Below are 27,837 nucleotides of genomic sequence, written 5' to 3' on the forward strand. Positions count from 1 at the left end.
CTGTGAGGGAAACTCAGGGCTGATGGGGGAACCTCTGTGAAGGGGGTCCTGGAGGATCCTGGGGCAGCTCCAGGGTGGTCTGGGGGGGTGATCCCGGGTTGGTTCTGAAGTGGGGTCCGGAGGGGAGTTCCTGGGTGGTCCCTGGAGGATCCTGGAGTGGCCTCTGAGAGGGGAGTCCTGAAGGATCCTGGGGTGGCTCCTGGGTTGGTCCTGAAGTGGGTTCCGGGTGGAGGTCCCGGAGCAGGTCCCTGGATGTCCGGGCGCTCACTATGACCGCCCCCTTCCCGCACACGGCTAGAGCGCGGCTGGGGCGGTGCGGGAAGGGGGCGGGCGGTGCGGGAAGGGGCCGGCCGGGGGCGGTGCGGACAGCGGCGGGCGGTGCGGGGCGGGCAGTGCGGGAAGGGGCCGGCCGGGGGCGGGCGGAGCGGAGCGGGCGGTGCGCGATGGGGTCCCGCCGCCCGCGGGCCTGACCCGCCGGCCCGGCATGGCGGGCATCATCAAGAAGCAGATCCTGAAGCACCTTTCCCGGTGAGGCGCCCGCTTTTTCCTCCTTCTCCTCCTCCTCATCCTGCTCATTCTCCTCATCCTCCTCCTGGGGGGCTGCGGGGGACGAGGGCCGGGCCTGGGGGTTTGGGGAGCTGCCGGGCCCAGGGGGCTCAGCGCCCGTTCGGGCTGCGGAGCCGCTGGGCCGGAGGGGTGTCCGAGGGTCAGGGGGTGTCCGAGGGCCGTGGGCACTGTGCTGTCCGGGGGCAGCGGGCCCAGCCTGCCCGGCCGCCCCTCCCCGGGTCGGAGCCCTCCGAGCCCGGCTTTGCCCCAGTGTCGGTGCCGGCGGTGCCGGCCCTGGGCCGCGGGCGGCGGCAGTGGAAGTTCGGGAGGCGAGAGGGGAACACGAGCTCCAGGGCGGTGTTGGCATTGTATTCCGTCATTTTCAGTGAAGTTCATCCGAGGGGCGTTGGGGGAAAGCCGGTGCTCCCGGCGTGAGGCTCTGCCGGGAAATGCAGCTCTGGCCGCGGCTGCTCGGGGCGGGCCTTGGGCTCATAGCGGTGCCTCAGTTTCCCTTCACGGAGAGAAAAGAGCTGTGTTATCTCATGGCTGCGGGCATGACCTCGCTCTGCATCGCTGCGGGATCAGGGCAGCGTGAACAGAAAGGTGCTGTGCCTGTGAGGGTGCAGGTGAGGCCACAGCACTGCACAGCGCTTGCCCTCTGCTCTCTGAGCAGGTTCTTTCCATCCCTGCTGCTGGATACGCTCAGGTGCACAGTGAGGGGTCTGAAGTGACCTGTGTGGGGTCAGTGCTGGTGCGATCCATGAATCCCATGAAGCCCTCTGAGTTGGATCCTGGGGGTGTCTGGAGCCCCAGACCATCCCCACATTACTCTGAGTGGGCAGTGCAGTGTCTTGGAGTCACCAATTCTCCATGCTCCAGCTCTCTCGGCACTGTCCCGAAGGAGGAGTGATGGAGCTGCTCTGGGTGCTGGTTTAAATGGATTTCTGACACCCCAAGTTTCCGAGCTTTCTGTCTCATTCACCTCACCCAGGTGTGTTGTGGTCAGTACAGATTCAGCCTCCTGGTAGGGAGGCATTGAAGTATTTTATAGCACGGAGAGGTTGGTGAGAACAGTTCTTGATAGAAGGTAAAACAGCTGGGTGTTATCCTGGGTGCTGTTCTCATGGACAACTCTCTTTCTTTACAAAAATACAGTTTTGCTGGTGCTTTTGCTGAATTTTGTATTTCAGTCTCTCCTTACCACTGCTACAGCATATTCTTACCCAGAGTCCCTTTTTCCCTCTGATTGGGCCAGTTCTTAGTGTTCACCTGTGTGTCCTTTGGGTGGTTCCAAGGAAAATAAGTAATCCCAAAACATTCAGCATCTCTGCTTGTTTTCCTGCTAGCTGGACTTTGTCGTTTGGCTGATTGATCTGATTCTGCCCCTCATTTGAACGAGGACTGTGGATCTTTGCAGAAATGCAATTTGAACCCAATTTAATGGTGTATAAAAAAGATTAATTCTTTTTGTTTCAGTTTTGTTTCCTCCAAATACCTCATCTTCACCCTCCCTTCAGCCACACTCGTTTGCCTGGAAGAATTTTGCTACTGAATCATTAATCTGCCTTTATATTCTGCTCACATTTGCATATGAAACAATTCCTTGTTCTTTTTGTTGTGTCTCCACTCGGAGTCCTTTCTGCACGGGGGTGTGTTTTTGTCCCTCTTCCATGTGGAAATGTGCAAGAAAGCGGTCAGGAGAGGCAGCTGGGTCAGGGAAATGTGAATGAGGTGTTTCACCTGACTGTTCCTGTGATCCCACATCACGTGAGTGGCCGTGGTGCTCACAGCAGGGATCGATACAGCTGGGCTTTGCCCAGTTGTGAAGGTATTTGAGAAGGCTCAGCCTTGTGTTGTGCTTCAGCAGCTTAAATTCCTAGAGCAGGAGAACCTAAAAACTTGCGGAGCTTTCGCCATCTGTGCCTTTCACTCCTTTGTCCTATATTTAGCTTGGAAAAGCAAACAGATTAGGTGGTTTCAGTTCTTGCTGCTTCCAGGCAGGCACAGGGCTGCAGTGCTGGGGAGTGTTTGGAACCCAGCATCAGGGGCTCCCCCAGAGCTGCCCGGCATCAGCTGCTGGCTCTGAGCATGGTTGTGCTCCCCAGCCTGTAATTATCCATGGAAGCACATCTAATGCTTTAAAATAAAATCAGTGAGCTGCCTTCACTTCTTCCTGGCCTTATTTGAAAGGAGCTGCTTCTCGTTGTCTTCTTTTTGTTCCAAGCAGTGTTGGCGTATCCGCAGCAGATCCATGTTCCCTGGGTGTGACAAAGGCCCTGTTTATTCACAAGCCCAACTGCCTCAACTTCATGTGCCACTTTGGGATTTGAGTTCTCAGCACTGCAGTGGGAATCCTTGCCAAAATGGCTTTTATTTAATTTCCTTGGAGAGGTTTATCCCCTGCTGCCTATAACAGCTGCTTTGTGACGTTTTCTTTTGGGACACGTGTTGAAGCTTGTGAGCTTGTGGAGTAACAGGCACACCAGACATGGCTTCCAGAGGAAATGCAACGTGCAGTCCTGCTGGCAAGAAATAAAAGCTGGTGTCAGCAGAGGAGCAGCTGGACTGGGGTTTGGGGGCAGATCTGAACACAGGGGAGACCATGAATGTGTCTTATTGTGACAGGGACCCCAGAGAACTGCAGCTGAGGAATAACTTTGGGAACCTCTGAGAGTGGTGTGAAAAGGGAGCAGAGGAGAAATGAGAGAGGAGTTAACGACAGCAGAGGTTGCTGAGAGGAACCAGAGAGGTTACAGTTACCAGAGAGGAAAACCTGTGTGGAAAACAAGACCTGTTTGCAGAGGAGAGTGCCGAGCATGTGTCACCGGTGCAGGCAGATGTGTAACAGATTTGTTCTGTGCCATTCAGGAATCATTGGAATGGGCTCTGTGGCTTGCACCAGGCAAGTCAGGCCATGTCACCAGCTCTGCCTTTGCCCAGCACAGGAGTGTGGGGAATTCCCTGAGTGCTTTCCCCACTCAGATTTCTTGCCCAAATGCTGCAGTCTGGGTGCTGCCATAAGAGAACAGACCCTGAATTCCTGCTCTGTTTGCCTCTCCCTTGCCCTGAAGTGTTTTGCAGCATTGCTGCGTGCTGGAGCACTGCGCTGCAGCTGTGCCCTTGCTGCAGTCACAGCATGGCACATGCAGCTCGTGGGGGCTGTGGGATACCCTCAGAGTCAGGAACAGCTACCACCAATAAGAGAGATTTGCTTACTACCAACCCTCCAAGCTTCTCCCAGTTTCCTGACCTTGATTATAAATTACCTGGAAGGAATTTAGTGAGCGTGGTGGGTAAGGAGGAAAGCAAGGAAACTGCATCTGGGAATGGCCTGAGGAAGTTACAGAATCTCAAGTGATTTAGGCAGCAAAACCTCTGACCAGCTTTGCAATTTTAGCTTTAGCTGCTTGAATATCCTCCTTTGGTGATCAGGGAAATTTCTGTGCTGATCTCTAAGATGATCATTTGCCTAAAATAGCTGTTGCAGCAATGGGAAGTACATGAAACCACAGAGCTGCCAGCTGTTAAAGGCTGATAGAAACTGTTACTTTTCCATCTGCACAGCATCCTGCTCCTGTGGTTCAGCATGTGCTCTTCCTCCAGGTGATGGTTCCTTTGGTGCCTCAGTGCCCAGGGTAGATCCAGAGCATGAAGCAGTTTGTGGCAGGACTTTATGAGGCAGTTTATGTGGAAGGAGCTCTGCCAAGTCCCAGCAGCTCCTGCTGGTGCAGCACCAAACCTCTGGTGATAAGCTTGTCTCCAAGTTCTTACAGGCTGTGCCCAGCAAAGCATGTAAGGCTGGATGTAAACTCTTTACTCAGTGTTTGAATTTGGAAATATCTTGTTCTCCCAGTACATTTTGATGGCTTCTTTTACTCTTAAAAATTTTACTATAGCGGAATTATTGATGGCAAGGCAGAACCCCAAGCTATTATGGGTAAAGTAACACAGATCTGCCTCTTCTTTGTTCAAGACAGGGTGGGAAAAAGGAGTGGGCACAGACAGGACATGGCATTTTCCCTTCACAGTGTCTGAAGTCTTCCCTTGCAAAGTCATGGTGGCTGTGCTGCACTTTGCTGGGAGAACCAAGCAATCAGTTTTATGGAGCTGCTGGGTGCAAAGTGTTTCCAGCCACTTCTCCTTGGCTCCAGACACGTGTGTGCTGTTTCTGGAATGCTAAATAGACTCTTGTTGCAGCAGGGGTAAATTAGACTTGAGTAGCTCAGGAGGAAAATGTGGCCAGAGCTCCTTCACTGCAGCTCTGGGCATGCAGAGCCCTGCACTGACCCTGTGGAACCTCTCCAGAGTCCTTCAGCCTCACTGATGGAAAGGGGCTCTTTCTTACTTCTCCTGGACTCCCTGAGCCCTTGCCTCCCCTGCAGCTGCTCAGGTGAGTCAGAATTAGGTAAAAACCTGTTTGTTTCTGCACGCTGGAGACTAAAATGATTGCAGGATGAAGAAGTGGAGCTTTGGACTAGTGCTTGTATTTATTTGGTTTCTTTCTACTTTTCTTTCATCTGTTATTTGCTTGAGGATTAGGTTTGGGAATTTCCCTGGCCAGTGCTGAGGGTTTACACTCCGGATTTGTTGAGAGCACGAGGCAGTTGGCATTTAAACTTTACTGGCTGTCCAGGCAAGGAGCTGGAAATAGCAAAGGGAAGGTGGAGTTCAGCCCCTGGCAGAGACCGAGCCTCCTCTCCTCTCAGCTGAGTGTCTGGTTTGCTTTCCAGGGCTCCCAGTACCCAGTAAGGTGCTGGTGGGTGTGAAGCAAGGTGTCTCAGCCTTCAGAATGCTCTAGAGAAACATTTGTTGATGCAAGGAAGTGTCCTTGGTGCCAAGGGAGGCTGCAGCCTTGGGGAGGAGTCAGCTGGAATTGTGCTCTGTGTCATGGTTCTGTCTGATCTCCTTGGAAATGCTGATTTTTCTCCCTGTGAGTTGAACTGAAGCCTTCCCTTAGCCTCGTTGTGTTGCAGGAGGTAACACAGAGCCAACTGATGACTTATCAGGATGTTTTGTGTTTGGCCTCGGGTGGCTGAGAGAGGCCCAGCCTTTCATTCAGTGCAGCTGAAGCCTGGAAAAACAGAAAGCTGATAATGGAAAGCCACCAGCAGTGGCACGTGTGTACAGGGACACCAGATGTGCCTAAATCCACCCTGATAAGGAGCGTGGGATGGGCTGGCACCTCCTTAGGTGGAAACTGTTTGCCCTGTAACCCAAGCAGGGTGAATTTCTCAGGCACATTGTCCTCTTGGGAAGGAGCTCCTGCCTCCCAGGATATCTGGGGTACACAGAGCTGTGCACAGGTGATGAGATGATTATAAATGTGCTGCTTTCTGTCTTAACAATTGGGCAGTTTGGTGTTGATGGGATTCCCTTAAACTCTAAATGGCTTTGTGCTAAGAGGGTGTGATACCAACTCCATCTCATGCTGCAGTAATTAGTCTGCTAATTCAGCCAGTTTCTCTTCCTCCTGTGCAAGTCTGCAGAGCTGCTCTGTGCCTCCTCTCAGACAGAGTGGTCCCTGCTAACACCAAAAATTGGAGGAGGTAAAATGGCTTTTCTTCCTGAAAAAGCTTTTAGTTCTTCCTGTGCGTCTTTGAGGCAGCTATTTTTTCCCTTTTCACAGAAGTTTTGATCACTTGCCCAGTTTTATTTCCTCCTTAAAATTATTTTTAAGTTCATCCCCAGTCATGTGTACTGCACTTAAAGCTTCTGCTGCTGCCTTCCTTGAGAGCAGCCCTGATTTGGAAAGTCACTGACCTTTCCTTTTAGCAGTTGTGAGCCTTTTGTTCTAGTAAACATGCTACATGGCTTCTGAGATAAGAGGCTTTAATTTGAGGTGAAATGTCACATCACAGAGATTTTTGGATTGTGGAAGATATTCCCAAGGAAGATGGAAATCCCACTAAATGCCCTGTCCAAAACCAGACCAGGCAACACTTGAAAAGATTTTTGGGAAGGAGCAAATCTGTGTTGGTTAGAATACAGTTGTTGCTTTTATTTTTTCTGTGTCCAATTCCTGTCATAATTGATTAAATTACATATTTATATTCCAAATCAAAGCAAAAAATTCTCATCTCTCCCCTTGCTGTGACTCTTGTGGAGGCAAAAACCCCAGTGGTTCCTGGGCTGCTTTCCCACTGAGCTGATCAGTTCCTCCTTTCTGCCTTACCTGTGTTTGGAGGGACTTTCCAGCTGCTCCCTGCAGCTGTGGCTGGTGTCACAAGCCATGCACTTCATTCTGCCAAGAGATTTTGCTTGTCATTAAGCAAAATCAAAGTCACTGATGTACAGCTAATTAGTTCTCCCATAAAATAGCCATAGTGACAAAGGTATTAATGGAAATGCTGGTGTGGAGCTGGGGGTGGTGGCTGTGTACAACAGCCAGTGATGGCTGCAGGACTGCAGGGAGGAGGCTGAGGCAGAAACTGAGTATTTGAGAAGAAAGTTCCTGATCCATGTGGCAGCAGGGTAATGAGACAGGGATCTGAGGAGGAGTTTTATGATTTCAGATGTCTTCTGACATTATCTGTCCATGCATTTGCTCAGTTGGAGACAGTGTGGCGAGACAGCTACAAATATGAACATAAATTTATTTATGATTTTGGCCTGGCTTGGGGCCAGCGGTCAGATTTACCCAAATTCCTTTTGCAATCAGTGAGTTTGTGGCCTCTGGATGTGCAGGCTGAGGAACTGGGCAGTTGTTTTCAGTAGTGACATCATGTTTTGATATATAGTCAGGCTGATGATTGAGCAAATAGATTTTCAGGGTTGACTTTTGTCAGAGTAATCCCAGCAGGCTCAAAAGGAGTGCTGCCCTGTGAGTTTACTGGCTCAGCTCTGCTTGACCTCTGATGGAGCTGCAAAAAAAAAAAAAACCCAAAACAAAACAAATAACCTTTGGTGTCAGTTTTCCCAGTAGCCACCATTTTCATTCAGTTTTCCCTAAGCCAGCAGCCCCTGCTGCCAAGGCTGTTGCTGTGGGTGAGTGTGAATGGAGAGATCCTGCCAGCAAACATCTGACACGTTCAGCTCTCGCTGCTTTTCCTCCCCTGGTACTGACCAAAGCAGCTCCTCTCAGCAGCAGCAGAGACTGGCACCTGTGAGCTCTGTGTTCTCAGGAACTCTCACCTGAGGCCTCCTGTGTGACATGTGGGTGGGGAAGTGGCTCAAGTGGGGAGGTTATTCCAGTGGAAGGTCTGGGATTCCTGTACAGGGCAGCAGCTGAAAGCAGGGGTTGACAATGGGCAGCATACCCTGAGAAGTTTGAGCCCCGGTTTAAAAGAAAGAATCTGTTTCCATTTGAGGTTTATTTTTTTCCCAGATCCTCCAGCTTCTGTTTCCCATCAGGGGTGGGGTCTGTAAGCTCTGTTTTGGGGGTGGAATGGCACATTTTGGTGCGTGGAATGCCTCATGAAAGGATTCTTTTATGGAGCCTGGTAGCACTGGAGGTGGGTTTGGGACCTGCCCAGCAGGATCTCTGCAGCCTTTCCCTGGAGATGGTGATAAAGAGTTGCTTGGTTTGGCTGGATCAAGTTTCATACCTCGCTCTAGACTGTGTCCTGTTTCACAGCTTTGGTTCTTCTAGAGTGTGCTGGTAGTTTTGATACACCTACACACTAAAAGAAAGTGATGCCCTGGTTCAGACATGTGCTTGTGTTGCCTATAATCAAAAGAAAAAAATACCCCTTGTATTAGAGTAGTAAAGTAAAAAGCAGACCTTTATTTGGAAGCTTCCAGATGTCCTGGTGGTGATGGGAACACCCAGAATTGAATTTCTTCAATTTTATAATGTTAATTAATTAGGATATCTAACAGGTACATCCTTTAGGAGATTCAGTTGGCCCAGTAACCTACCCCTGGGCCAGCCCCTTGGAGTTGGTCCAAGGGGTTCTCTGCCCCACTTCTTATTATTCCTTAGTGTAGGTCCCCTCCTTGGAATAACACTAAACAATATTTCAGGAATGTGTTTAGAAGGTCAGCTTATTGATCTGAAATCTAGGGGGAAAGGGTAGGAAAACTACTGGAGCTAAGCCATGCATTAGCAATCTACAAATGTATGAAAAATATATAAAAAGCTGAAGCATCATTCCCCCCCTTTAGAGACTTGACAATATAGAATTATAGGCAACACTTGTACTTTTCCTCTGCATTACCAGCTGAAAGCAGCTTCCCCTCTGAGCACTCTTATCCTGGGATGAGGCTCCAGCCCAGGGATGATCCTTCACTGCAGGTGTGAAAAAGCTCAGCCAGTGGGAGCTGATCCCTGCCCACACCAGCTTTTGAGCTTAAGTGCTGGGTATTACCTACCTGTCCATATTGTGTTTGGTTTATTCTTAGCATCCAATCCCAGACAGACACGGTGACATCAGCTTTCAGCAGGGCTGCTTCTCTGACACAACACAAGGGTGCTCCTGGATTGCCTCTGCAGGTGTTTGCTCTCGTTTTCAGCCATGTCTGGGTTTGTGGGTGCTCACAGCAGGACTCCAGGCCCAAATCATCTGGATTCTCAGTGCTCCCTGCCAGTGGAGCAGCTGTTGGAACACACTCTGCAATTTTCAGTTTCGTGGTGCTGATGCTGAGAAGCCAGGTTAACCTCAGCCACCTCCCTGTGCATGTTCAAACAAGAAGCCTTTGGTTAGAGGGAGTGATGAGGGAAGGTGCAGCCTGGCAGGTGGTGCAGACTTGGTGTGAGCTGTCAGCTGTGGCTCAGGGCAGGGAGGGGACAGCAGGGCACAGGAGCTGGCTGCAGGGGAAGAGCAGCAGTGGGCAAACTCACAGCTGTGTGCTGCCCTCCCCTTCCAGCACTGCTACATCAACAGCACAGGGTTGACACCAACATCTCAACACATCTGTCAGACTTTCTCTTCCAACAAAATGTTTGGAAAGGCCCTTTTGCCCCTGGAAGCCCTGGGCTGATGGCTCAGCTGCTGCTCCAGTGCCTCAGCCAGGTTTGTGCTATACCCTGAGCTTGTGCAGCAGCTGCATGCTGGCAGTGTGGCTCTGGTTCCTCCTCTCCTCCTGGAGCTGTGGCTGCTGCAGAAGCCCCTGGTGCCTCACCCAGAGCAGTGCCCACACTGTGGGTGCAGGGGCAGAGTGTGGCTGGGAGCCTGCTCCTGCTTAGGCTGACAATAGGGGCTTTCTTTCCCTCCTGCCTCCTGGACCACTGTACAGAATGAGAATTAGCATTGGCATGGAGGAATGTGTGAAATAAGCCCTGGATTCAGTGGTGGGAAAGTTGTCTGGCAGGAACTCCTCAAGTTAGAATCTGGTGACATTGGAATGCAGCCCCCTGCTCCCATGGAGGCAGCTCCTGCACTGGAGAGAGGTTTGATGGAGGCAGGAGGGGTTCTGCTGCCACAGAGGGGTTCTCTGCCATGGAGAAGTGTTGCTAACACTTGTACAGCCTCTGTGATCTGCTGCCCTCTGAACTGGCTCCTCTGGTTCCTTAGGGGCCACTCTGGTTTTGATGAAGTCAGAGCCTTTCACACCAGGATCCTCTGCTCTCCAGCAGTCCTGCTGCAAGTGTTTCATCCATGACACTGAAACCTCAGGCACTTGAGGGATGTGAAGGGCTGCACACGGGGGAGGTGAACACTGGCAGCACTGGGGAGGAGGAATTTCAAGCAGAGAAAACAGAGAGGGAGCTGGGGCAGTCTCTGGGAGGAGAGGTGCTGTTTGGCCCTGCTGACCAGAGAGCAGGCTGGGCTGCAGTGGTGGTGTTAAAAAGAGACAGCCACAAAAGTCATTCATTAATGCTCTTTTGCTTTCCTGGGTGAAAAGAATCTAGAGAATTAAATTTTCCACTGCTGACTCAGCAATTCTGGGGGGAGTAAAACTGCTGAGCTGTTGGAGTTTGGCTTTGGTTTTCTTTGGTTTTGTCCTAGGGCAGTTTTGCTGGTTTCCAGGATCCAGAGCTTTAGAAGGAAATGTTCAGTTTCTCAAACCTGAATTTAGTTTAAAACAAAAAAAATCCTCCAAATGTCAAAGTGTAGAAATGTTTTTTTTCTGGAGCAACCAACTTGCCTTGGGTTTAAAAATGTCAGAAAGGGTTTAACAAAACAGCAAACCAACTCTGGTATTAAAATAGCTCTGAAATGCTCCTGGAGTCTCATCAGTTTTACTGGGGGCTGTTTGTGAGTTTTCTCTTTCTTCCTTGTAGGTTTACCAAGAATCTCTCTCCAGACAAAATCAACCTGAGCACACTGAAGGGTCAGGGGCAGCTGACCAACCTGGAGCTGGATGAGGAGGTGCTGCAGAATGTTCTGGAGCTGCCCACCTGGCTCGCCATCACCCGGGTCTACTGCAACAAGGCTTCCATCAGGGTGAGCAGAGGCAACTTTGAATAGATGAAGTTATCCATTTACAGACAGAATCACTGAGGCTGTGCATGGACTTGCACTTTGCACACTGAACTCATACAAATTCTCCATCCTTGTGCTTTTTTGAGAAAAAAAATGGTGGTTTTTTAGTTGTTATAAGCTGTCAGGTTGTTTGATTGCACGTGGTACTACCCACTGTTGCATTACATGAACTCAGAAGTTTTAAGGACATCAAAGAGACTTTCTATAAAAGAAATGTGATTCTACTCTGCCAAGTGACAGTAAAAATGAGCTTGTCTTACTCATCTGATGTGTTCTGTTTTTAGAGTCAGATCTGCTCAGTTTAGTAACAAACATTTGTTCTCCCTCCTACAAGAACTGCAGAGTGAAAGTTGCTGTATGAAAATAAAATGGAGCTTTTTGGTTTGTGCACAGTCTTCAGAAGAGTTGTGTGACTTCCAGTAACAGCAGCAGTTAGTTGTAAACTCTGAAAGGCCAGGAATGTTCCCCACAGCAGAATTTGACCTGCAGAATATCTGTTACTCCTGATGATATATGAGATCCAAAAGCTCAGTTGGGTTTGTAGATCTGGTGTCTGGAATGTCTTTTCCCTTGTCTGTGTCTCTGTTTGACCTGGATACAATGAGACATTGCAGACATTTCTCAGAGAAATGGGGCTCAAAGTTTGGGCTGAGAAGGTTTCCTGCAATTTCTGGAACTTTCCAATGCAAAGATCACTCTGATAACCTCAATATTATTGTTTCAGATCCAGTGGACAAAGCTGAAAACACACCCAATCTGCCTGGTAATGTTGCCTCTCTTGTCTTCTTTCCTTCCTTTCTCCCTTCTTCTTTTCTTCCTTTTCTTCCTCACTCTTTTTAATCTCTTCTACTTGAGAAAAAATCTGGAGAGGGAAACCATCAAGTGTTCAAATTTTCTTGGGACCTGAATCCTCCAGGCCCTTAGCACATAGGGCCATGAATACCCTCCTGTGAGTCCCTCATTTCAGTGCAGCATGGAGCTCTCAGAGAAGTCCAGGGCAACCTTGTGCCTGTTTTTTGTTGGTTGTTTTCCCACTCCCAGGGTTTCAAGTTACCCACTGACACTGATGGTGTGAGAGCTTTAACACATGAGACTCTTGGAGCATTGAGACTCCAGAGTTGGTTGTCCCTGCCCTGGAGTCTCACCCCAGGGCTGGTGGGCTGGGCTTGAGGCTGGCTGTGGTGTTGATGGCTCCCATGTTGTGTCTCTGCAGTACCTGGACAAGGTGGAGGTGGAGATGAGGACGTGTGAGGAGCCTCGGCCGCCCAATGGACAGTCCCCCATCGCTCTTGCTGCTGGACAGAGGTCAGACCCTGAGCCCTGCAGCTTCTCCCTGCCCTCCTGCTGGGGTGTGGGGGCTGCTGTTCTCCTTGATTCACCACTGGCCTCCTTGCTCTCGGGTTTAAGTGCCTTTGGTGCTGTTAATAAACCTCTCTGTGTGAGCCTTGCCTCTGCCAGGCCTCTCACTGTGACATGGGGGGATCTTCTCTTTGCAGTGAATATGGCTTTGCTGAGAAGGTCGTGGAGGGGATGTTTATTGTTGTCAATTCCATCACCATCAAGATTCACTCCAAGGCCTTTCATGCTTCTTTTGAGCTGTGGCAGCTCCAGGGCTACAGTGTCAACCCCAACTGGCAGCAGAGTGACCTGCGCCTCACCCGCATCACGGACCCGCAGAGGGGGGAGGTGAGCCCTTGGCTTTGTACTGGCATCACAGAAGAAAAGTGTGATAAATGATTTTTCCTTGTTTCATTTCATGTCTTCTGAATGTTCTGGGAGTTTTTTGAATCCTTGAAGTTGTGAAAATCTCAGCATTTTCCTGTTTTTCTCCTCCTGGGCAGGTTCTGACGTTCAAGGAGCTCACCTGGCAGACCCTGCGGATAGAGGCAGATGCCACAGAAAATGGTGATCAGGATCCTATCACCACTCCTCTGAGACTCATCACCAACCAGGGGAGGATCCAGATCTCTCTCAAGAGAAGGGTGAGAGTTTTCTCTGTGCTTTGCAGGATGTGGTCTCACTGCCTGGTGCAGAGATGATGCATATTTCCTCCCACAGTCCTCGACAGCCCTTCTCTCCCTTCAGAAATATTGAGCCCAAACTGATGTATCTCTCCATGTTTTCTGTCAGAGACTGCTGTGTTCTTACCAAATGTCAAAGCAGTTTCTTTCCCAGGGGAGGATCTCGTGGATGGAGTGAGTTTTTCAATCTGTTTGAACATCCTAAGGAGAGCTGTCATCTCCTTACTGGGAGCTGAAAGCCTGGCAGCCTGATTTTTAGCTGTCAGTGGAAATGTGATGATTTTAAAAAAATGAATTAAGCAGTGAGCAATTTGTCTCTTAAAGAGGAGGTGGCTTTGACTGCTATCCATTTGAAAGGAGGTGCTGTGGATATGCACCAGATACCATCTCTCAGAAGAGTTTCACAGCAGCCTCCCTTCTTTCTGCCTCTGTGTTTTGGGAAGACTCTATCTGTGAAGTCAGTTTTTGAAGTCCCTAACTCCTTTCTATTTCAGACCAAAGATTGCAACGTGGTGGCCTCCAAGCTGATGTTTCTGTTGGATGACCTGCTCTGGGTGCTGACAGACTCTCAGCTGAAAGCAATGATGAAATATGCTGAGTCTCTGAGTGAAGCCATGGAGAAATCTGCTCAGCAGAGGAAAAGCTTGGCACCAGAGTCTGTACAGGTGAGTGAGTTTGGATGCTGGTCTGCCAGGGAAAAGGGCAGTTTCTGTTTGTGTGGCATCTGGCCCATATTCACAGCATTTTCCTTGATGGGAACTCAGGTCAGGTCAGTGTCATGTGGACTGTGGGCTGCTGGGGGGTAATGAGGTGACCAGATTAGTGGGATTTTTCCAAGTCAAGGATGAGGGAAGAGGAATATTTCTGCTGGAGCTGGAAGCTCCAGGGAAGCAGGGATGCACACATAGTGCAGTGAGGTTGCACAGGAGGGATGGAAAATACTAGGCCCTTTTTGCCCAGTAATCTTAAAACATCTTCCAAGAGAAGTGAATGCAGCTGGCAGAGCCACAGACAAAAGTGAGAGCACAGGAGAGGATCCAGATCCTGGGAACCCCAATTCAGTCCTATAAACTGATGCTTTAGAGGCTGGAAGATTTGCATGAGTTGATTAATTGCATTATAACCTCTGTGTTTTCCCTCTCTCCGAGTCCTCACTGAGCTTGTCCCTCTCCCACAGGTCACCCCCCCTGCTCCCAGTGCCCAGCAGTCCTGGGCTCAGTCCTTTGGAGCCAGCCCCAATGCCAGCAGCATCGGGCAGTACTTTGACAAGCACGACATGAAGGAATCCTCCTACCACCTGCTCATCTCCCGCCTGGACCTGCACATCTGTGATGACAGCCACGCCCGGGAGACAGGTCAGGAGGGAGGAAAACACAGCAGAGGGAAAAACAACAGCCAAGGCAGTGATGCTGTGGCTGGAAGAGGGTTGGGAAGCACTGGGGTTTTGCAGTTTGGGATTTGAGTTTCCAGGCCTGGTTTTTACCATATAAACCATTGATTCAGGTGTCCTGCTGGCCTAGGACAAGATTTTGGTGCAGATTGCTAAAGATGGTACCCTAGTATTGGCTATGGTGTCAGTTAATCAGTGGGGACAATCAGAGCAATGTAGTTCTGAATTCTCCTGGATCAGGGCTTAGATTGCAGAGCTGACCATGGTTTCCTCTGTTCTGTTCCTCACAGGTGCTCAGAAGCATGGGATGCTGGGTGGTGCCATCCAGCTGACCTTCAGGAGGATGGCTTTTGATTATTATCCTTTCCACAGGGCAGGTAGGGAGCCTGTGGCCTCACAGCCTGAGGAGGGGGATAAAAGGGGTGTTTAAAGAACTGTTCTATGATTGCAGGCTGGACTAGAAGAAAGAAACTGCATTTTTAAAGCTGGGATGTTTGCTTTTCTGCAGGAGATGCCTGCAAACATTGGGTGAGGTACAGTGAAGCAATGGAGACTCGGGGACAATGGGCAAAGAAGTTGGTCAGTGAATTTCAAAGCAAGATGGAGAAGCTTTATGAAGAAACAGACCCTGTGTTTGCCAGGACTCCACTTTCCCCTTTCAAAAGGAAACCAGGTAAAGGTATTTGATAAAACCAGTGAAGCAGGAAGTGGTACCAATTTTACTCTATCCAGCAAAATCTTTATTTGCCTGTCCCCAGCTGAGCAGGCTGATTTGTTGGTGCAGGAATGCATAGCACTCTAAAAATAATAAATATAATGGCAGAGGAAAGTAGCTGGGAGAGCAGCAAGGATGGACAGGCTGCAGTGGATTATTGTTGAGTTTCTCTGTAAGATACAAGGATGAAATTACACACTTAAGACCTGTCTTAGGAGTGTGTTCTCTTGCCACAGGACAGACTCACCTTTCACAGTGTTCTTCCTTCAAAAGTCCTCGGTGTTTCTCCTGCCCAGCTGTGTTCATCCGTTTCTAATTCCGGGGCTGTTAGTTCTGCTCAGTAAGCACAGAGCTGTTGGTACTGGTGGTGCAAAGAAGGTGACTAAAACCCTGTCTGTCCCCACAGAACCTCCCCAGAGTCCCCAGAGGAGCCCCCCAGAGAAGGGCCGGGCTCCCCCCATGAGTCTCCCGCGGCTGCGGCACCCGTCCTGGCACCGGCTGCGCTCCAGCTGCGTGGTGGTGAGGGTGGATGACCTGGATGTGCACCAGGTAGGGACCTCAGCACTGCCTGCACATGGCAAGGTCACTTCTAGAAAGGAAATTATATGATTCAATATGTAATTCAAGATATGATTGAAAGGATCATGCAAACCCTATGACATCTGAAACGCTGCCCACAGAACCTAAATGCTGTTATGATGTTGTCTGTAAAACTTTAAACCCAAGAGTGAGCTGCTGATAGTTTTCATCTTCAGAGGGAACTGCTTAACCACGGGTTTCTGCCCTCTCTTCCTATCTAAGCTTACACCAAGCATCAGGCAGGCCCAGTGTAAAACATTTCATGCCTTTGAGAAGTCAGTGAGGATGTGGATTTTTGACAAAGGAGGAATAAGTCTGACCTCAAGCTTTCTGCCCTGGATCAGGCCCTGCATCCATGTGCCCTGTGTCCATCCAAGAGCTGGTTTTGCTCTTTGCAGCACGAGAGACTATGATGGACTTGCCAAGGTGCTGCTGATCTTGCAGACAGCTGTAACAGATTTCTGTTCTGTTTGCTCATGTCACCTAATTCTGCTTGTCACAGCTCTTACTAGCAGTGACAGAAGACACAAAGAGCTAAATTCCCTCAAAGGAGAGGAGTTGGCAGTATCAGCAGGTAGAAGAAAATTATGTTTTTGCTTGAAAGCAGTGTATGTTTGATGTGTAAATGAGGCAGATTGAATACAGGAAACTGAGGGGTTACTGGGGCACTTGGGTTTGCCAAGTCTGAGTTCTGCATCACTGCATTTCTTTCTGTTTTCAGGTCTCTACAGCTGGGCAGCAAAGTAAGAAGCCCTCCACCTTGCTTTCCTGTAGTAGAAAAATCTTCAAACTCCCTGACCAGGTCTCTGCAATCCATATTGAATTCACAGAATATTACTTCCCAGACAACCCGGACTTTCCAGGTAATACATCAAGGTTAGCACCTTCTTTCAAAGGTTTCTTAAAGAGTCATCAATGGTCTAGATGTGTTTACCCTGTTAGATATTCTCTGTCCATTGTTGTTTGGTTTCCTGATGTTTGCCATCCTAATTTTTTTGTTGTTTGTTTTTGCCTGTGAGTGGAGTTTGTGCACAGTGTGGAATGGAGTTTGTGCATGATGTGGAAGCAGAACTGTGCTTGCAGGAAGGAATTGCAGCAGCTGCTGTTTGCCCAGTTCCTGGGGTTCAGCCTTACTGAGAGCCCTGGAGCAGGGCCATGGGGTGTTCTGGGTGCTGTCCCAGTGGGTTGTGCTGTCAGTGCAGGTTGTGCTCTGAGCTGCAGAGCACCTGAGGGGGCTTTCCTGCTATCAGTAATCTGTTTCCTTCTAGTTCCATGCCCAAACCTGTACATGCAGCTAAACGGCCTAATGCTCACCCTGGACACACCAAGTGTGCTCTGGATAAACCTCTTCTGCCTGGATCTGTGTCGCAGCCTGGAGCAGTTCAAAGCCATCTACAAGCTGGAGGACTCAGGCAAGCGGGATGAGCACGTGGATGTCCGGCTGGATGGCTTCAGGCTGAAGGTACCATTCTTTTCCTTCCTTTCCCAGCCTTCAGTGTTCTCTCTGTAAAAGAAACATGAGACCAGGACATAGCTGGAGTCCATAACAAGGAGGCAAACCTGCTGCCTTCCTCTGACTTTGCTCTGTCTGCCACTTGTGTTGGTTTTGTTTGGTCAGTAAAGCTGGTGCTGGAGCTCTCATCCAGAATAAACCTCTGCTATTCCTTTCTCACCTTTCTTCCCCCTGCAGCTCAGCATCCCCGTGGATAAGAAAGTCACGGACCACCGGGACCGGCCTCGGGCCCTGTGTGTTTGCATGTCAGAGGTGACAGCCACCAACACCCGCCACGCTCCCTCCTGCAGCTGCCAGGACCTGCAGAGCCTCTTCCGGCAATTCGCGGGCTCCGAGTTCTTCCACTCCAGCTACGCCGCGTTCCCCCGGGAGCAGGACAGCTTCAGCCTCCTGCACACCCTGTTCCTGCGCCACGCCTACCACGTGGATGACAGGCCACACAAGCACCCAGGCTTTCCCCAGCTGCCTCACAAAACCTCTGCCTCTGAGGATCTGTGGTCTGTGAATTTCAGTGAGCTCTCCCTGGGATTTGAGGGGGCTGAAAGCTCCAAGGGCAGAGCCCTTAGTTTTATTGACCCCTTTCCCCTTTCCATATGGGCCTGCCTGCCCAAGAGGTGGGGGCAAGCTCAGATAGCTAAACGACAGGAGCTGGCCACCTCTGAGGTGAAAATCAAGCCTTCTGCCAGCTTTAGCAACCACTCCAAGAACGAGAAGCTCTCCAGAGAACATGGTGTTTGTCAAAGATCAAAGACTGACCAGGATCTGAGGAATATCTATAAGGCTCCAGACACGATGGATGTTTTGGGAGAATCTGACTGTGAAGTTGATGATGGAGTAGACAGTGAAGAGCTGGAAGCCTCTGCTGATATCCACGTGCTCATGTCTTCCTCTGTCCATGTCAAAGTTCGGCTCAATCACTACCAGTACTTGGTGCTGCTCAGGATGAAGGAAGTTCTGCAAGCACTACAGGAGCAGCTGGCCCAAGATACCCAGGAAATGACTGGGTCTCCTTTAGATCCCATGTCTGCTTGTGTGGGAGTTATGTTCCCCAGTGCTGAGGTGGCCCTGCTCATGACCCCTGCTCCAGGGTCTGTTGTGGAACCCAGATCCCTGGACTCGGACACAACCAGCCTGATCGAGTCCGAGCTCTCACCTTCAGACAGCAAGGAGGGGCTGGCGGCTGAAGAGAAGGAGCTGAAATCAGAGAGCAGTTCGGAGAAGGGCTTAGGCAGCACCTCAGAGCTCCCAGAGGACAGTGGGATCCAGGACACTGGTGCCAGTGTCCCGCTGGAGAGGCTCCCGAGGTCCGCAAGCGACGGAGCCCTGAGCGCAGCTCCCCGCGGTAAGGGCGCAGAGGAGAAAGGCTTGATAGAGGAAGCACATGAAGCTGTGGAAGCCCTGGTTGCAGAAAGACCAGCAGAAACCAGCAGCCACCCTCAGAGCCCCCCTGCTCTCCCTTCCAGCCCAGCCTCGGACACGCAGCCCTCGGGCAGAGGTGGCGTCACCCTCAATGGCCAGGCCGAGCTCGTCCCGCTGCGGAGCATCGAGGTGGAGCTCTCCAGTGCACTGCACATCACCAAGGATGCCACGAAGGAAGCCCTGCACGCCACCATGGACCTCACCAAGGAGGCCATGTCCCTCACCAAGGATGCCCTGAGCCTGAGCAGGGACAAGATGACCTCCACCATGCAGAGGATGCTGTCCCTGCCCCCAGCCAGGTGAGCAGGCCAGGCTCCTGAACTGCAGGAGGGGAGACAGAGCTACTCCCTTTCTGTCCATTGTATCTGGATTGGAAATGGGTTGTGTTCATCTCTTGGGGCTGTTCTGAGGGCACTGAAGTCTGATTTGCAAGTGGTCAGAGACCAGCCCAAACTCAGCTAATCTGCAGGCCCAGCCTTTATCACTGGTTTTTGTTGGGTTTTTCTGTAGGGATTCTGTGCCCAAAGCAGAGGAGGGAGCGCTGACCCCGGGCGGGGCGGGCAGCGGCCGGATGCGTTTCTTCTCCATGAAGAGGACTTCATCCCAGCACTCCTTTGACACCACATCCGTGGATGGGAGTGGCCCCGAGGACGGGCTGTCTGTGGACAGTGATGGCAGTGATGGCTTCGTGATGCTCACAGACTCTGGTAAAGCCCTTGGCTTTTCTGTCCCCACTCTCATCTCACAGGGGTGATGCTTTGTGCCACAGGCAACTCATCCTGTGTTCCTATGGAATCACTTTTGCTGCTCCTTGTTTTTGAAGGTCTTAAGGAGTTGCCTCACAGTGGCTCTCTCTGCTTTTGTAGGTGCCTTTTCTTTGAGATGAGGAGGGTAAATCAGTGTAGGGTGACCCTGCACGTCCCAGTGGTGTCCTGAGGGCTGCAGGGGCTGGGACGTGCTGGTGGTGGGTGGTACAGAGCATTTAGGAAGGTTGAATACTGGGTACTCTGGATATCTTTCACTTCAACCCTGTGTTGCTTAAGCTCATCTGAGAAGCTGGAGAGAGATGGATCTCCAGAGGATGATACCTCCAGAGAGACCAGAGATTCAGGCAGATGCTGATGTCAGGAGTTCCAGAAAAAGAAATGGAATTGAGTTGTTACTTCCATTTCAGAACCCAGCCTGGACCCCATTTCTTCAGGGCAGCTTCCCCAGGCCCACAATGACACGGGCAGCAGAAGCAGCCTGGTGGCAGAGGACGAGGGTGGAGTGTCCCCTGAGGTGAACAGCTCCACGTCCCAGAGTGAAGACCCCAGTCTACAGCTGGTCAGTGCCTGGCACTGGGATTCTGTCCCTGAGGGGCTCTGGAGGTGTTTGCTGTAACCAATGAGCTCTTGGTGGCTGTTTCAGGTGTCTGTCCTTGTGCTGAAGATGAATGATGTGAACTGTGCAATAGAGGTACAAGGAGATGATTTGTCTGTGGCTTTACAAGTGATGAAGGTGGTTCCAGAGCAGCTGAACAACGTTGGCATGTGGCAGTTCCTGCGTGGCTACGTGGGTAAGATGCTGCTCTGGGACTCAGCTGCACTGTTAGAACTGGTTTTTATACCAGCCTCCCTCAGGGAATATTCCATTAACTGAGGCCTCAGTGATTGAGGTGGTTAGGGTTGAACATAACTCATGTGTGAGGGTTCAGATCTGGCATTTGAAAAATGTTTCCCAAATGCCTACACAGTCAGGCTCTGTGGTGCCTAGTAATCATTGATTGGGAGTTTTTAAATTGCTGAGGATGCAAATATCCCCCTAACACCCCAAAAAATGTAACCCAAACAAAACCAAAAGCAGCTCCAACCCCAAACCTAAAGTGGAAGTCTGAGCAGTTCCCAGGCTGTTGATCCTGCCTTTCCCAGTCCTGCCAGTGGCCATGGTGGAGCCAAGAGATGAGGAAAGGCTGGTCAGCTCTGGAGAAGAGTGAACCAGGTCAGCTGTGGAGGCAGAGTTGAGGCACTCTGGAGGCAGCTGGGAAAGTTCTGGGGGGCAGAGTTGGGGCAGCTCTGTAGAGTGAGTGGGGTGCTGGGCCAGGTCCTGCACATGCAAAACAGGGGCCAGTTTCAAAGAGTGGTGAGAGAGGGATGTGCCTGGGACCTGAAATGGTCCAGCTCCAGTGCCAGTTCAGTGATGTGGGCTCTTAGTCCTTCAAAATGGGGATTTCTCTCCTGTGAGGGGTGATGTCAGACCAAGGTCACTTGGCTGCTTTTGGGCTGAGATGGGCTTTGCAGGATGCCCTTTCTGACTGATATCTGATCACTGGCCCTGTTGTGCAGTGAGATCTCTCTGCCCCAGCTCTAGGAGAGCCAGGAGTGGAGAAGGCTGCGAGCCCTGAGCCCAGGCAGCCCCAGCCCGAGGTGTCCCTGCGCCTGCAGTCGGGGCCGCGCGCGGCCGCTCACTCGCCGCTGGCCGAGCGCAACGGCTTCCTGCAGCTGCTGCTGCACAGCCTGGCCACCGAGCTCTGCACGTCCTGCCTCACCAGCCTGGGACCCTTCCTGGAGGATGAAATCATCCCAGAGGTCATCCCCATGGAGATAGAGGTGGTGGATGCCAAAATCACGTTGAAGGTGAGAGATTCCCCCCCGGGCAGAGCTCGCTTGCAGGATGGCACTTGGGAAGTGATGCTGTGGGAATGCTGGGGGCTTCTGTAGAGCTTCTCTTCTCCTGAGACTGTTTGGTTTTGCTTCTAAAAGCAAAACCAAACCTAGGGATGAATAAGGAACATAAGGGAAGCGTGTACCTGTGCACCCTGTACATAAAGCCAGGCCTTTCCCTAGGTTGGACTCACCCAGTGCTGCTGGTCAGGAACGCTGCTCCTGAGGAGGCTGCAGGCAAGGAAAGTCCTTTCAAGAGCTGTCCCAGCTCCTCATCCCTTCTCTGCTTCATGTTCCTCCAGGATGACAGCCCCCCAGTGTACCCCACCTCCCCTGGCCCTGTCCCCATCACCTTGGCAATGGATCACGTCGTGGTGAGGCGCAGGGATGACGGTGTCTTCTATCTCACAGGTGAGTTACCTCTGGTTTTATTGTCCCTCTGCACCCCCAGGCTGTGCTGGAGGAGACTGGGATGTGCTGCTTGCTGCTGGGAAGGATGGGCTCTGAGGTGGGAGCAGTCCCTGTGTGTTTTTTCCTGCTGTGGGAGCAGTCCCTGCCTCTGTTCTCTGCTGTGAGAATTTGTGTCTGGTGTTCCCTTAAGCACATACAGACAGGATCCATGATTGCCTTTTAGTTTCTCCATTTTAAAAGGGGAAAGAGAATTTTATTTCCCTGTGTAACAAGAGGGAAAAAAAAAAAGAAGGAGGAAATAAATTAATTAAAGTTTTTTTTTTTGTTCTGAGAGCCCTGTTGTGTGAATGTCCACACCTGAGTGGGTTCTGTTGCTTTCCAGCTTCCCAGGGGAAGGACTCAGTGAAACAGGAAAAACCTGTGTCAGTCCCTGAGGAGCAGAAGAGCCCATCAGAGTCTGTCTCACCAGCCCCAGCAGCAGGAGCACGTGGGCTGCAGGTGAGTGAGTCACTGCTGCCTGGACAACAGAGAGCTGGAAATTCTCTTTTGCCTTCCTGTGTTTGCAGTCCTGGCCAGGTGTGGTGATCTGCAGGAAGGGAGTGCCCCAAGGAGCAGCCTGTGCCTCCTCCCATGAGTGTTTTGAGGAGTGAGGGCACCTTGCCCAGCATGAACTCACTTGTTCCCTTTCAGAATCTGGTTGGGGGCTGTTTTCTGATTGGCTCCATCTTTCCCACTGTGTCCAGTTCCTTGTTGGAAAAACAGGAATCAAGAGGTTCCCAAAAAGAGAAGTTCTGTCAGTGTGGTTGTGTCTCACTGTGTAATTGATCCCAAAAGCTCCTGCTCTGGTTTTCCTTGGAGCAGTTCACTGTGTACCTTGAAGACTCCTGCCTTGTTCTCTGCTTGTCTCTTGCAGCTCAAGCAAGTGCCAGAGTTGCAGAGGGAGCTCCAGACCCTGAAACTGGCCCTGGCAGAAGCCAACATGGACAAGGCTCGCCTGCTGCAGGAGATCAGGAAGTACAACCCCCTGTTCCAGCTCTGACACTGCCAAGGACAGGGCACCAGCACCAGCAGGGCAGGTTTGGTCATTCTGCTGCCAAACGGGTCCAAGTCCTGGACTGAAACCAGCTGTGACTGCAGAGACTGGGCAGAGGGAGGGAGAGAGGGAGAGAGGGAGGGGCCTGGCTGAGAGAAATGGGAGGAAGGAGGAGGAGTTTGCTCTGCTCTGGCCTGGGAATGCTGCACTGAGCCAGGGCATGATCAGCCCACCAACACCAGGTCAGATGTGGGGGGACACTCCATGTCTCCTCATCTGTGGGTGGCTTTCAGCCTCCAGCTTTTGTGGTGACATCTGGAGATGGTCCATGCTGGGGTTTCTGCTTCTTTCACCCTTCCTTGTTGTGTTCTCGCCCAGCTGTGCTCACCAGGGCCCACAGCAGGAGTAGGGTGGTCACTTCAGCACCTGGGCAGTGACAGGACAGGGGTGGCAGAAAGGTCAGGGCTCTGCTGGGAGAGCAGGGCTGCTGTCACTGCAAACAGGGATGGGATTCCCACTGTGGAGTGAGGGCACACAGCTCACTATTCCTAAAAGAACAGGGTCAGGATAGCACAGAAATTCCTTCAGATTCCCTTTCCCACCAGTAATTCCTTGTGTAGAGATGGATGCAGTGCATGGGACTTTGTCCAGGTCATTCCCACTTAATCCCACAGTGTTTGGCTTTATTGGTGCAGGAATTAATTCCTTACAAGGCACTGTTTAAACTTTTACTATTAAAGAAGGGGGTGAGGGAGGTTGGTTCAGTCTCAAGTGATGACCTGGGTGTTTTTGGGATGCACCTTGTCCTCAGAGCTTTGTGTGCCCGAGTTCCCCAGTGGGGAGGAGGAGCTGAGGAAGGAGTTGTGGAGTTTTCAGCACTGGGTGGAATCTCAGCAGGGCTGAGGGGCTGCCTGGGATGGGACCCCAGAACCACCTGCCAGCCCTGATCCCAAAAGGAAATCACTGGAACACCCATGTGGAGCAGCTCCCTGTGAGCACTGCTGGGAACTGCCCACGAGCAGATGCTGGATTTTGTTTCACCAAACATTTGTGCTGCTCCCTCTCCCTGTGGGGAGCAAGAGCTCTGAGAACTGCTTGCCTGAGGTGGAATGCCACGGTATTCCTGCTTTTTCTTCATTAATTGCTTGAAAATGGGAGGTTTCTCTCTTCTGCTTTTTCAAATTTTCATGACTTTTTGTGTGAGTATGGGAAGGGTATGCCAAGGGTTTGCCCAGCCTGCAGGGTCCCACAGCTCCTCCCACGTGTGCAGGCTGAGCACAGCTGGAGCCAGGTTGTTTACAGCAAATTCCTTGCTCCAGCTACTTCAGTCAGTGGGTTTTGTTGAAGAAATCAAGAATTTCCTTTGCTTTGAAGACCCAGTAAAAAGAACTGTAACCCAAAACCCACACACGTGGGAGGACAAAACCTCCAGGGTCCCCACAGATTGTAAATATCAAAGTTTACTTTGTGGAGCCTCTTATTTAAGGATTCTTCCTCTGTTCTAGTGAGAGCCCAGGGAGTCCTGCCTGGCACAGGTGCCATGGGAGAGCACCTGTGCCAGCACCTCTCACAGGCTCAGGAGCAGCTCCCAGGGCCCCTGGAAAGGGAGGGGGGGGGGGGAATGTGCAAGTCTGAACTTGAATTGAAATTTGAATTTTAGGCAGTATTGCAACTTTGCTGCAGTTTGTTTCCACTGATGCATTTATTGGTTCTATGAACCAGGAGCAGAATTAAACTCATTAACCTCCTTCCAGGCTTGGGTCTCTTTTCCTGCTTTTCCCCCTCCATCCCAACACTGCTGGTTTTTGGGCAGCTCCTGGATTTGGAAGCAGAGCTGAACCCTGACTTCAGATGTGCCAGCTCCCAGCACAGCCCTGCCCCAGGCTGGGAGCAGCACTGGGAGCACCTTGGGTCACACAAAGAGCAGATCCCAGTCAGGTTATGAACACAATAAGTTTATTGTACAAAAAAAAAAAAGCGCTCCACATCTGGGCCCAGGTGGCACATCTGGACAGAGATGGCACATCTGGGCCAGCAGGAAATGCTCTGCAGCCCCTGGATGTTTCTCTCCCTGCTGTGCTGAGACCCCAAAGTCCAGGTTGAGGGTGCATCCAGCTCTGCCCAGGGTGGGCAGGGACAGCAGGAACATCCTTGAGGTCCCACAGGCCACCCCAGAGGGGCCTTGTGGAAGAGTCCACATGGGAAGGTCCTACAGGAAGCTCATCTCAGCCTCTCAGTGGAAAATGATCTTTTTGTACTTGGAGTTGGGGATCTGCCCACGTGCCTTGAGCCTCCTGACGGCCTCTCTCATGTGCTTGGGCTGCAGGGGGGGCAGCTCCCCCCACTTCTCACACACATCCAGAGCTGGACAGACAGACAGAGCTCGTGGCAGGGGCAAACTGAGCTCTGCCCATCCCCTGCTGCTGCTTCAGTGCAGTTTGAAAGAACAGGTAACGTTTGTGTTTGGGGTTTGCAACTCAGAGCCAGGAATGGACCTGCTCCTCCTCCCTGCCAGGAGTCCCAGGGCAGCAAGCAGGACAAAAAGCTGCTGAAGCACTCAGGCCCTGTGGAGATGCTGGATCCAGGGCATGGATGAGCTCAGAGCTTCTGCTCTGGAGCCCTGGGGGCTGGCTGGGCTGTGATCCCCCCACAGCTGAGCAGAACAGCTGGCTCAGCTCCCTCTCCCACACTGATCTGAGCTCATCCCACAAGGGAAGAGGGGGGCAGGTTTAGAGGCTCAGGGAGCCCCTCTGTCCCTGCAGCACCAACGAGATCCTCATCCTGGGGCTGTGGCACAGAGCTGCCAGCCCAGCTTCTCTGCCTGAGCAGCACCAGCAGCACTGGGGGAGGATCAGAGGGGCTGTGGCAGCTTCAGCAGGCCCTGCTCTGAGCCAGAGCTGCTGCTGGAAGGGAGACCCACAGAAAACCTGCTCCAAGCAGGGAACTCACCCCGGGCTCTTCCCTTGTCACTCACCTTCCTCCACCACCTCCCCAACAAACACCTTGGAGATGCCCGACATGGCAATGACGACGTTCTGGGACACCGAGGTGCCGGTGATGGACTGGATAAGCTGCGACAGGGACAGGCGGGAACAGTCAGAGTCCCGCCCGCAGGGACCTCCCAGCCCCTCGGGGGAGCTGCAGCGCCAGCTCCTGCTGCGGGGATTTGAGCTGTGGAGCCCCTCGGCATCGGCTGAGCCCCCCTCGGGCTCCCGCCGCTCTCGTACCCGTTTGATGGCGGCCTTGGGGAAGGCAGAGCGGCGATACATCTCGTAGCGGTTCAGCTGCTCCTCGGAGAAGGAGGAGACCAGGATCCTGCGGGGCACACGGCCATCGTTCCCAGCCGCTCCCGCGGGACCGGCCAGGGCCGGCAGGAGCGGGGTGGGAGGGGAATCTGGAGGGGGCTGCGGCACCGGGACCACGATCCCCGAACCCGCAGGCACAGCCGCAGGCACTCACTGCATCTTTTGGATCTCGTCCTCGTCCACTTTCTGCTTCTTCTCCTTCCGCTCCTTCAGCTCCAGCTTCACCTTCCTGGCCGCACACGCCTGCAGCCCCGGCTCCTCCGCGTCCGCCGCCTCCCCGTCCGCGCTCCTCACCTGGGCGAGAGGGCAGCGCTCGCTCTGCGGCCCCGCGGCCTGGCCCGGCCCCGCTCCCGCTCCCGCCTCACCTCCCCGACCGCCACCTCCGCCTTGAGCTCGCTGCCACCGCCAGCCTCCCCCACCTCGCCTTCTCCCGCTCCCTCTACGGCCGCCGCTTCGCCCGCGGCCACCGCCCCATCGCCGCCGGCGGGCGAGGAGGATCCTGCGGGCGGCGGCTCCGGCGCGGCAGCAGCACCGAGCGCGTCCCGGGCCGGGTCCGCCATGGCCGCGCCAGCGGCGCCTCCTGATGATGTAACACTACGGGCGCCGCGAAGGGGCGGAGCCTATTGCCACGGGAATGGTGACGCGTGGCTGCTCGTGATGACGCATATTTACCGGCGACGCAGGGGGCGGTAGCGTCCGAACCCATGGCAACGGAGATGCGACGGCGCGTTCTGATGACAAAGTTTGCGAGCGCCGCGCCGGAGGGCGGTGCCTGCTGCCATGGCAACAGCGACTCGGCAGCGCGGCCTAATGACGCACACCATGGGCGGCGCCATGGAGGAGGAGCATGTCGCCATAACAACGGCGCGCCAACGGCGCATCCTGATGACGCATAGCTACGGGCGCCGCGAGGCCATGCGCGGGGCCGGGCTTGTCGCCATGGCAGCGGGGCAGCGGAGAGGGGGGGGCCTGTGCGGGTCTCACCCCGCGCTCGGACCGTCCGACCCCGCTCTGAGCCGCCTTCCCCACGCCCGGACCCTGCCGGGACACGGCGTTAGAGCGGCCCCGCTGCCCGGGCCCCGCAGGGAAAGCCCCCCCAGACCCGCCCAAAACAAGAGCGGCTGAGGGACCACGGGTCGCGTTCAGGGCGGGGCCTAAACAAAACCCGCCCGTGCACCGCCCATCCTTCAGACCCCCCCCATGCACCGCCCACCGGACCCCGCCCTCTCAGCTCCCGCCCACCCGGGCCCGGCCGCGGCCCCGCCCCGGAAGTCGCGCGGGCGGCCGGGCCGCGCCGGCCATGGGGAAGGAGCAGGAGCTGCTGGAGGCCGCTCGCACCGGGAACCTCCCGGCCGTGGAGAAGCTGCTGTCGGGGAAGCGCCTCAGCTCCGGCTTCGGCGGCTCCGGTGGTGGCGGCGGCAGCGGCGGCGGCTCCGCGGGGGGCGGCGGTGGCGGGAGCGGCGGGAGCGTCGGTGTGGGGCACCCGCTGTCCAGCCTGCTCAGGTGAGCGCGGCCCGGGTCCGGGGCTCAGGGAGGGGGGACGAGCCGGGGGGTCCGGCGGTCGGCTGGGGGGCTGCGGGCCAGGAGAGGAGCGGGAGCTGTGGGTCGGGTGTGGGGCTGGGGGCAGCCGGAGGGTTTGGATGCGCTCCGGGGGTGCAGCGGGAGGGCTGCGGGACATGGGGATGCCGGGGGCTCCGGGGGTGCAGCGCTGCGGGGGATGCCGGGGCTCTGCTCCCGCTCTGTGCCCCGGGCGGGCTGCCGGAGCTGGGGGCTCCCCGGTGGGATGGGACCCTGCAGCGGGCTGTGAGGGGGTGTGACCTGGGAACCGCTGAGCGTTTGGGGCGACCGGAGATGCGGGGGTCTGGTGTACCCTCGGCGAGCAGCCGGGGCCGGTGGGCT

The 27,837-nt window shown here is 53.1% G+C and overlaps 3 protein-coding genes across 10 annotated transcripts in view; 2 read left to right on the plus strand and 1 right to left on the minus strand.

Moving 5' to 3' along the window:
* Positions 1-377: 377 nt before the first annotated feature.
* BLTP3A (bridge-like lipid transfer protein family member 3A) lies at positions 378-24,381 on the plus strand. 3 transcript variants are annotated; one of them, XM_050985261.1, is made up of 21 exons: positions 378-528; positions 10,709-10,871; positions 11,635-11,673; positions 12,124-12,215; positions 12,407-12,596; positions 12,752-12,892; positions 13,426-13,596; positions 14,109-14,286; positions 14,612-14,698; positions 14,830-14,994; positions 15,443-15,585; positions 16,337-16,478; positions 16,884-17,077; positions 17,306-18,846; positions 19,058-19,254; positions 19,722-19,873; positions 19,958-20,105; positions 20,891-21,162; positions 21,492-21,600; positions 21,935-22,098; positions 22,514-24,381. In XM_050985261.1, exons 1-21 carry the CDS (start codon positions 485-487, stop codon positions 22,637-22,639), a joined length of 4,458 nt encoding a protein of 1,485 aa, XP_050841218.1. In that variant the 5' UTR covers positions 378-484; the 3' UTR covers positions 22,640-24,381. The 3 variants fall into 3 exon arrangements, with proteins under 3 accessions (XP_050841218.1, XP_030088342.2, XP_050841219.1); XM_030232482.2 differs by having other exon boundaries at positions 21,983-22,098; XM_050985262.1 differs by lacking the exon at positions 22,514-24,381 and having other exon boundaries at positions 21,933-22,065.
* Positions 24,382-24,567: 186 nt separating this feature from the next.
* On the minus strand, positions 24,568-26,639 carry TAF11 (TATA-box binding protein associated factor 11). 3 transcript variants are annotated; one of them, XM_030232248.2, is made up of 5 exons: positions 26,358-26,639; positions 26,093-26,232; positions 25,861-25,948; positions 25,608-25,704; positions 24,568-24,997 (listed from the first exon to the last, which is right to left on the minus strand). In XM_030232248.2, the coding sequence occupies exons 1-5, from the start codon at positions 26,496-26,498 to the stop codon at positions 24,867-24,869; spliced, it is 597 nt and encodes a 198-aa protein (XP_030088108.1). In that variant the 5' UTR covers positions 26,499-26,639; the 3' UTR covers positions 24,568-24,866. The 3 variants fall into 3 exon arrangements, with proteins under 3 accessions (XP_030088108.1, XP_050841251.1, XP_030088107.1); XM_050985294.1 differs by having other exon boundaries at positions 26,319-26,639; XM_030232247.2 differs by having other exon boundaries at positions 26,304-26,639.
* Positions 26,640-27,211: 572 nt separating this feature from the next.
* The window catches only part of ANKS1A (ankyrin repeat and sterile alpha motif domain containing 1A), a 72,853-nt gene continuing 72,227 nt past the window's right edge, over positions 27,212-27,837 (plus strand). For 2 of the 4 annotated variants that reach the window (XM_050985264.1, XM_050985265.1), the window contains exon 1: positions 27,214-27,441. In XM_050985264.1, coding sequence (XP_050841221.1) covers positions 27,239-27,441 — 203 coding nt within the window. In that variant the 5' untranslated portion in view covers positions 27,214-27,238. Of the gene's footprint in view, positions 27,442-27,837 lie in introns of all 4 variants that reach the window. The other 2 variants (XM_050985266.1, XM_050985263.1) reach the window with 2 other exon arrangements.

This window comes from Serinus canaria, chromosome 26 (assembly GCF_022539315.1).
Source record: "Serinus canaria isolate serCan28SL12 chromosome 26, serCan2020, whole genome shotgun sequence".
In the NCBI taxonomy this organism is placed as follows: Eukaryota; Metazoa; Chordata; class Aves; order Passeriformes; family Fringillidae; genus Serinus; species Serinus canaria.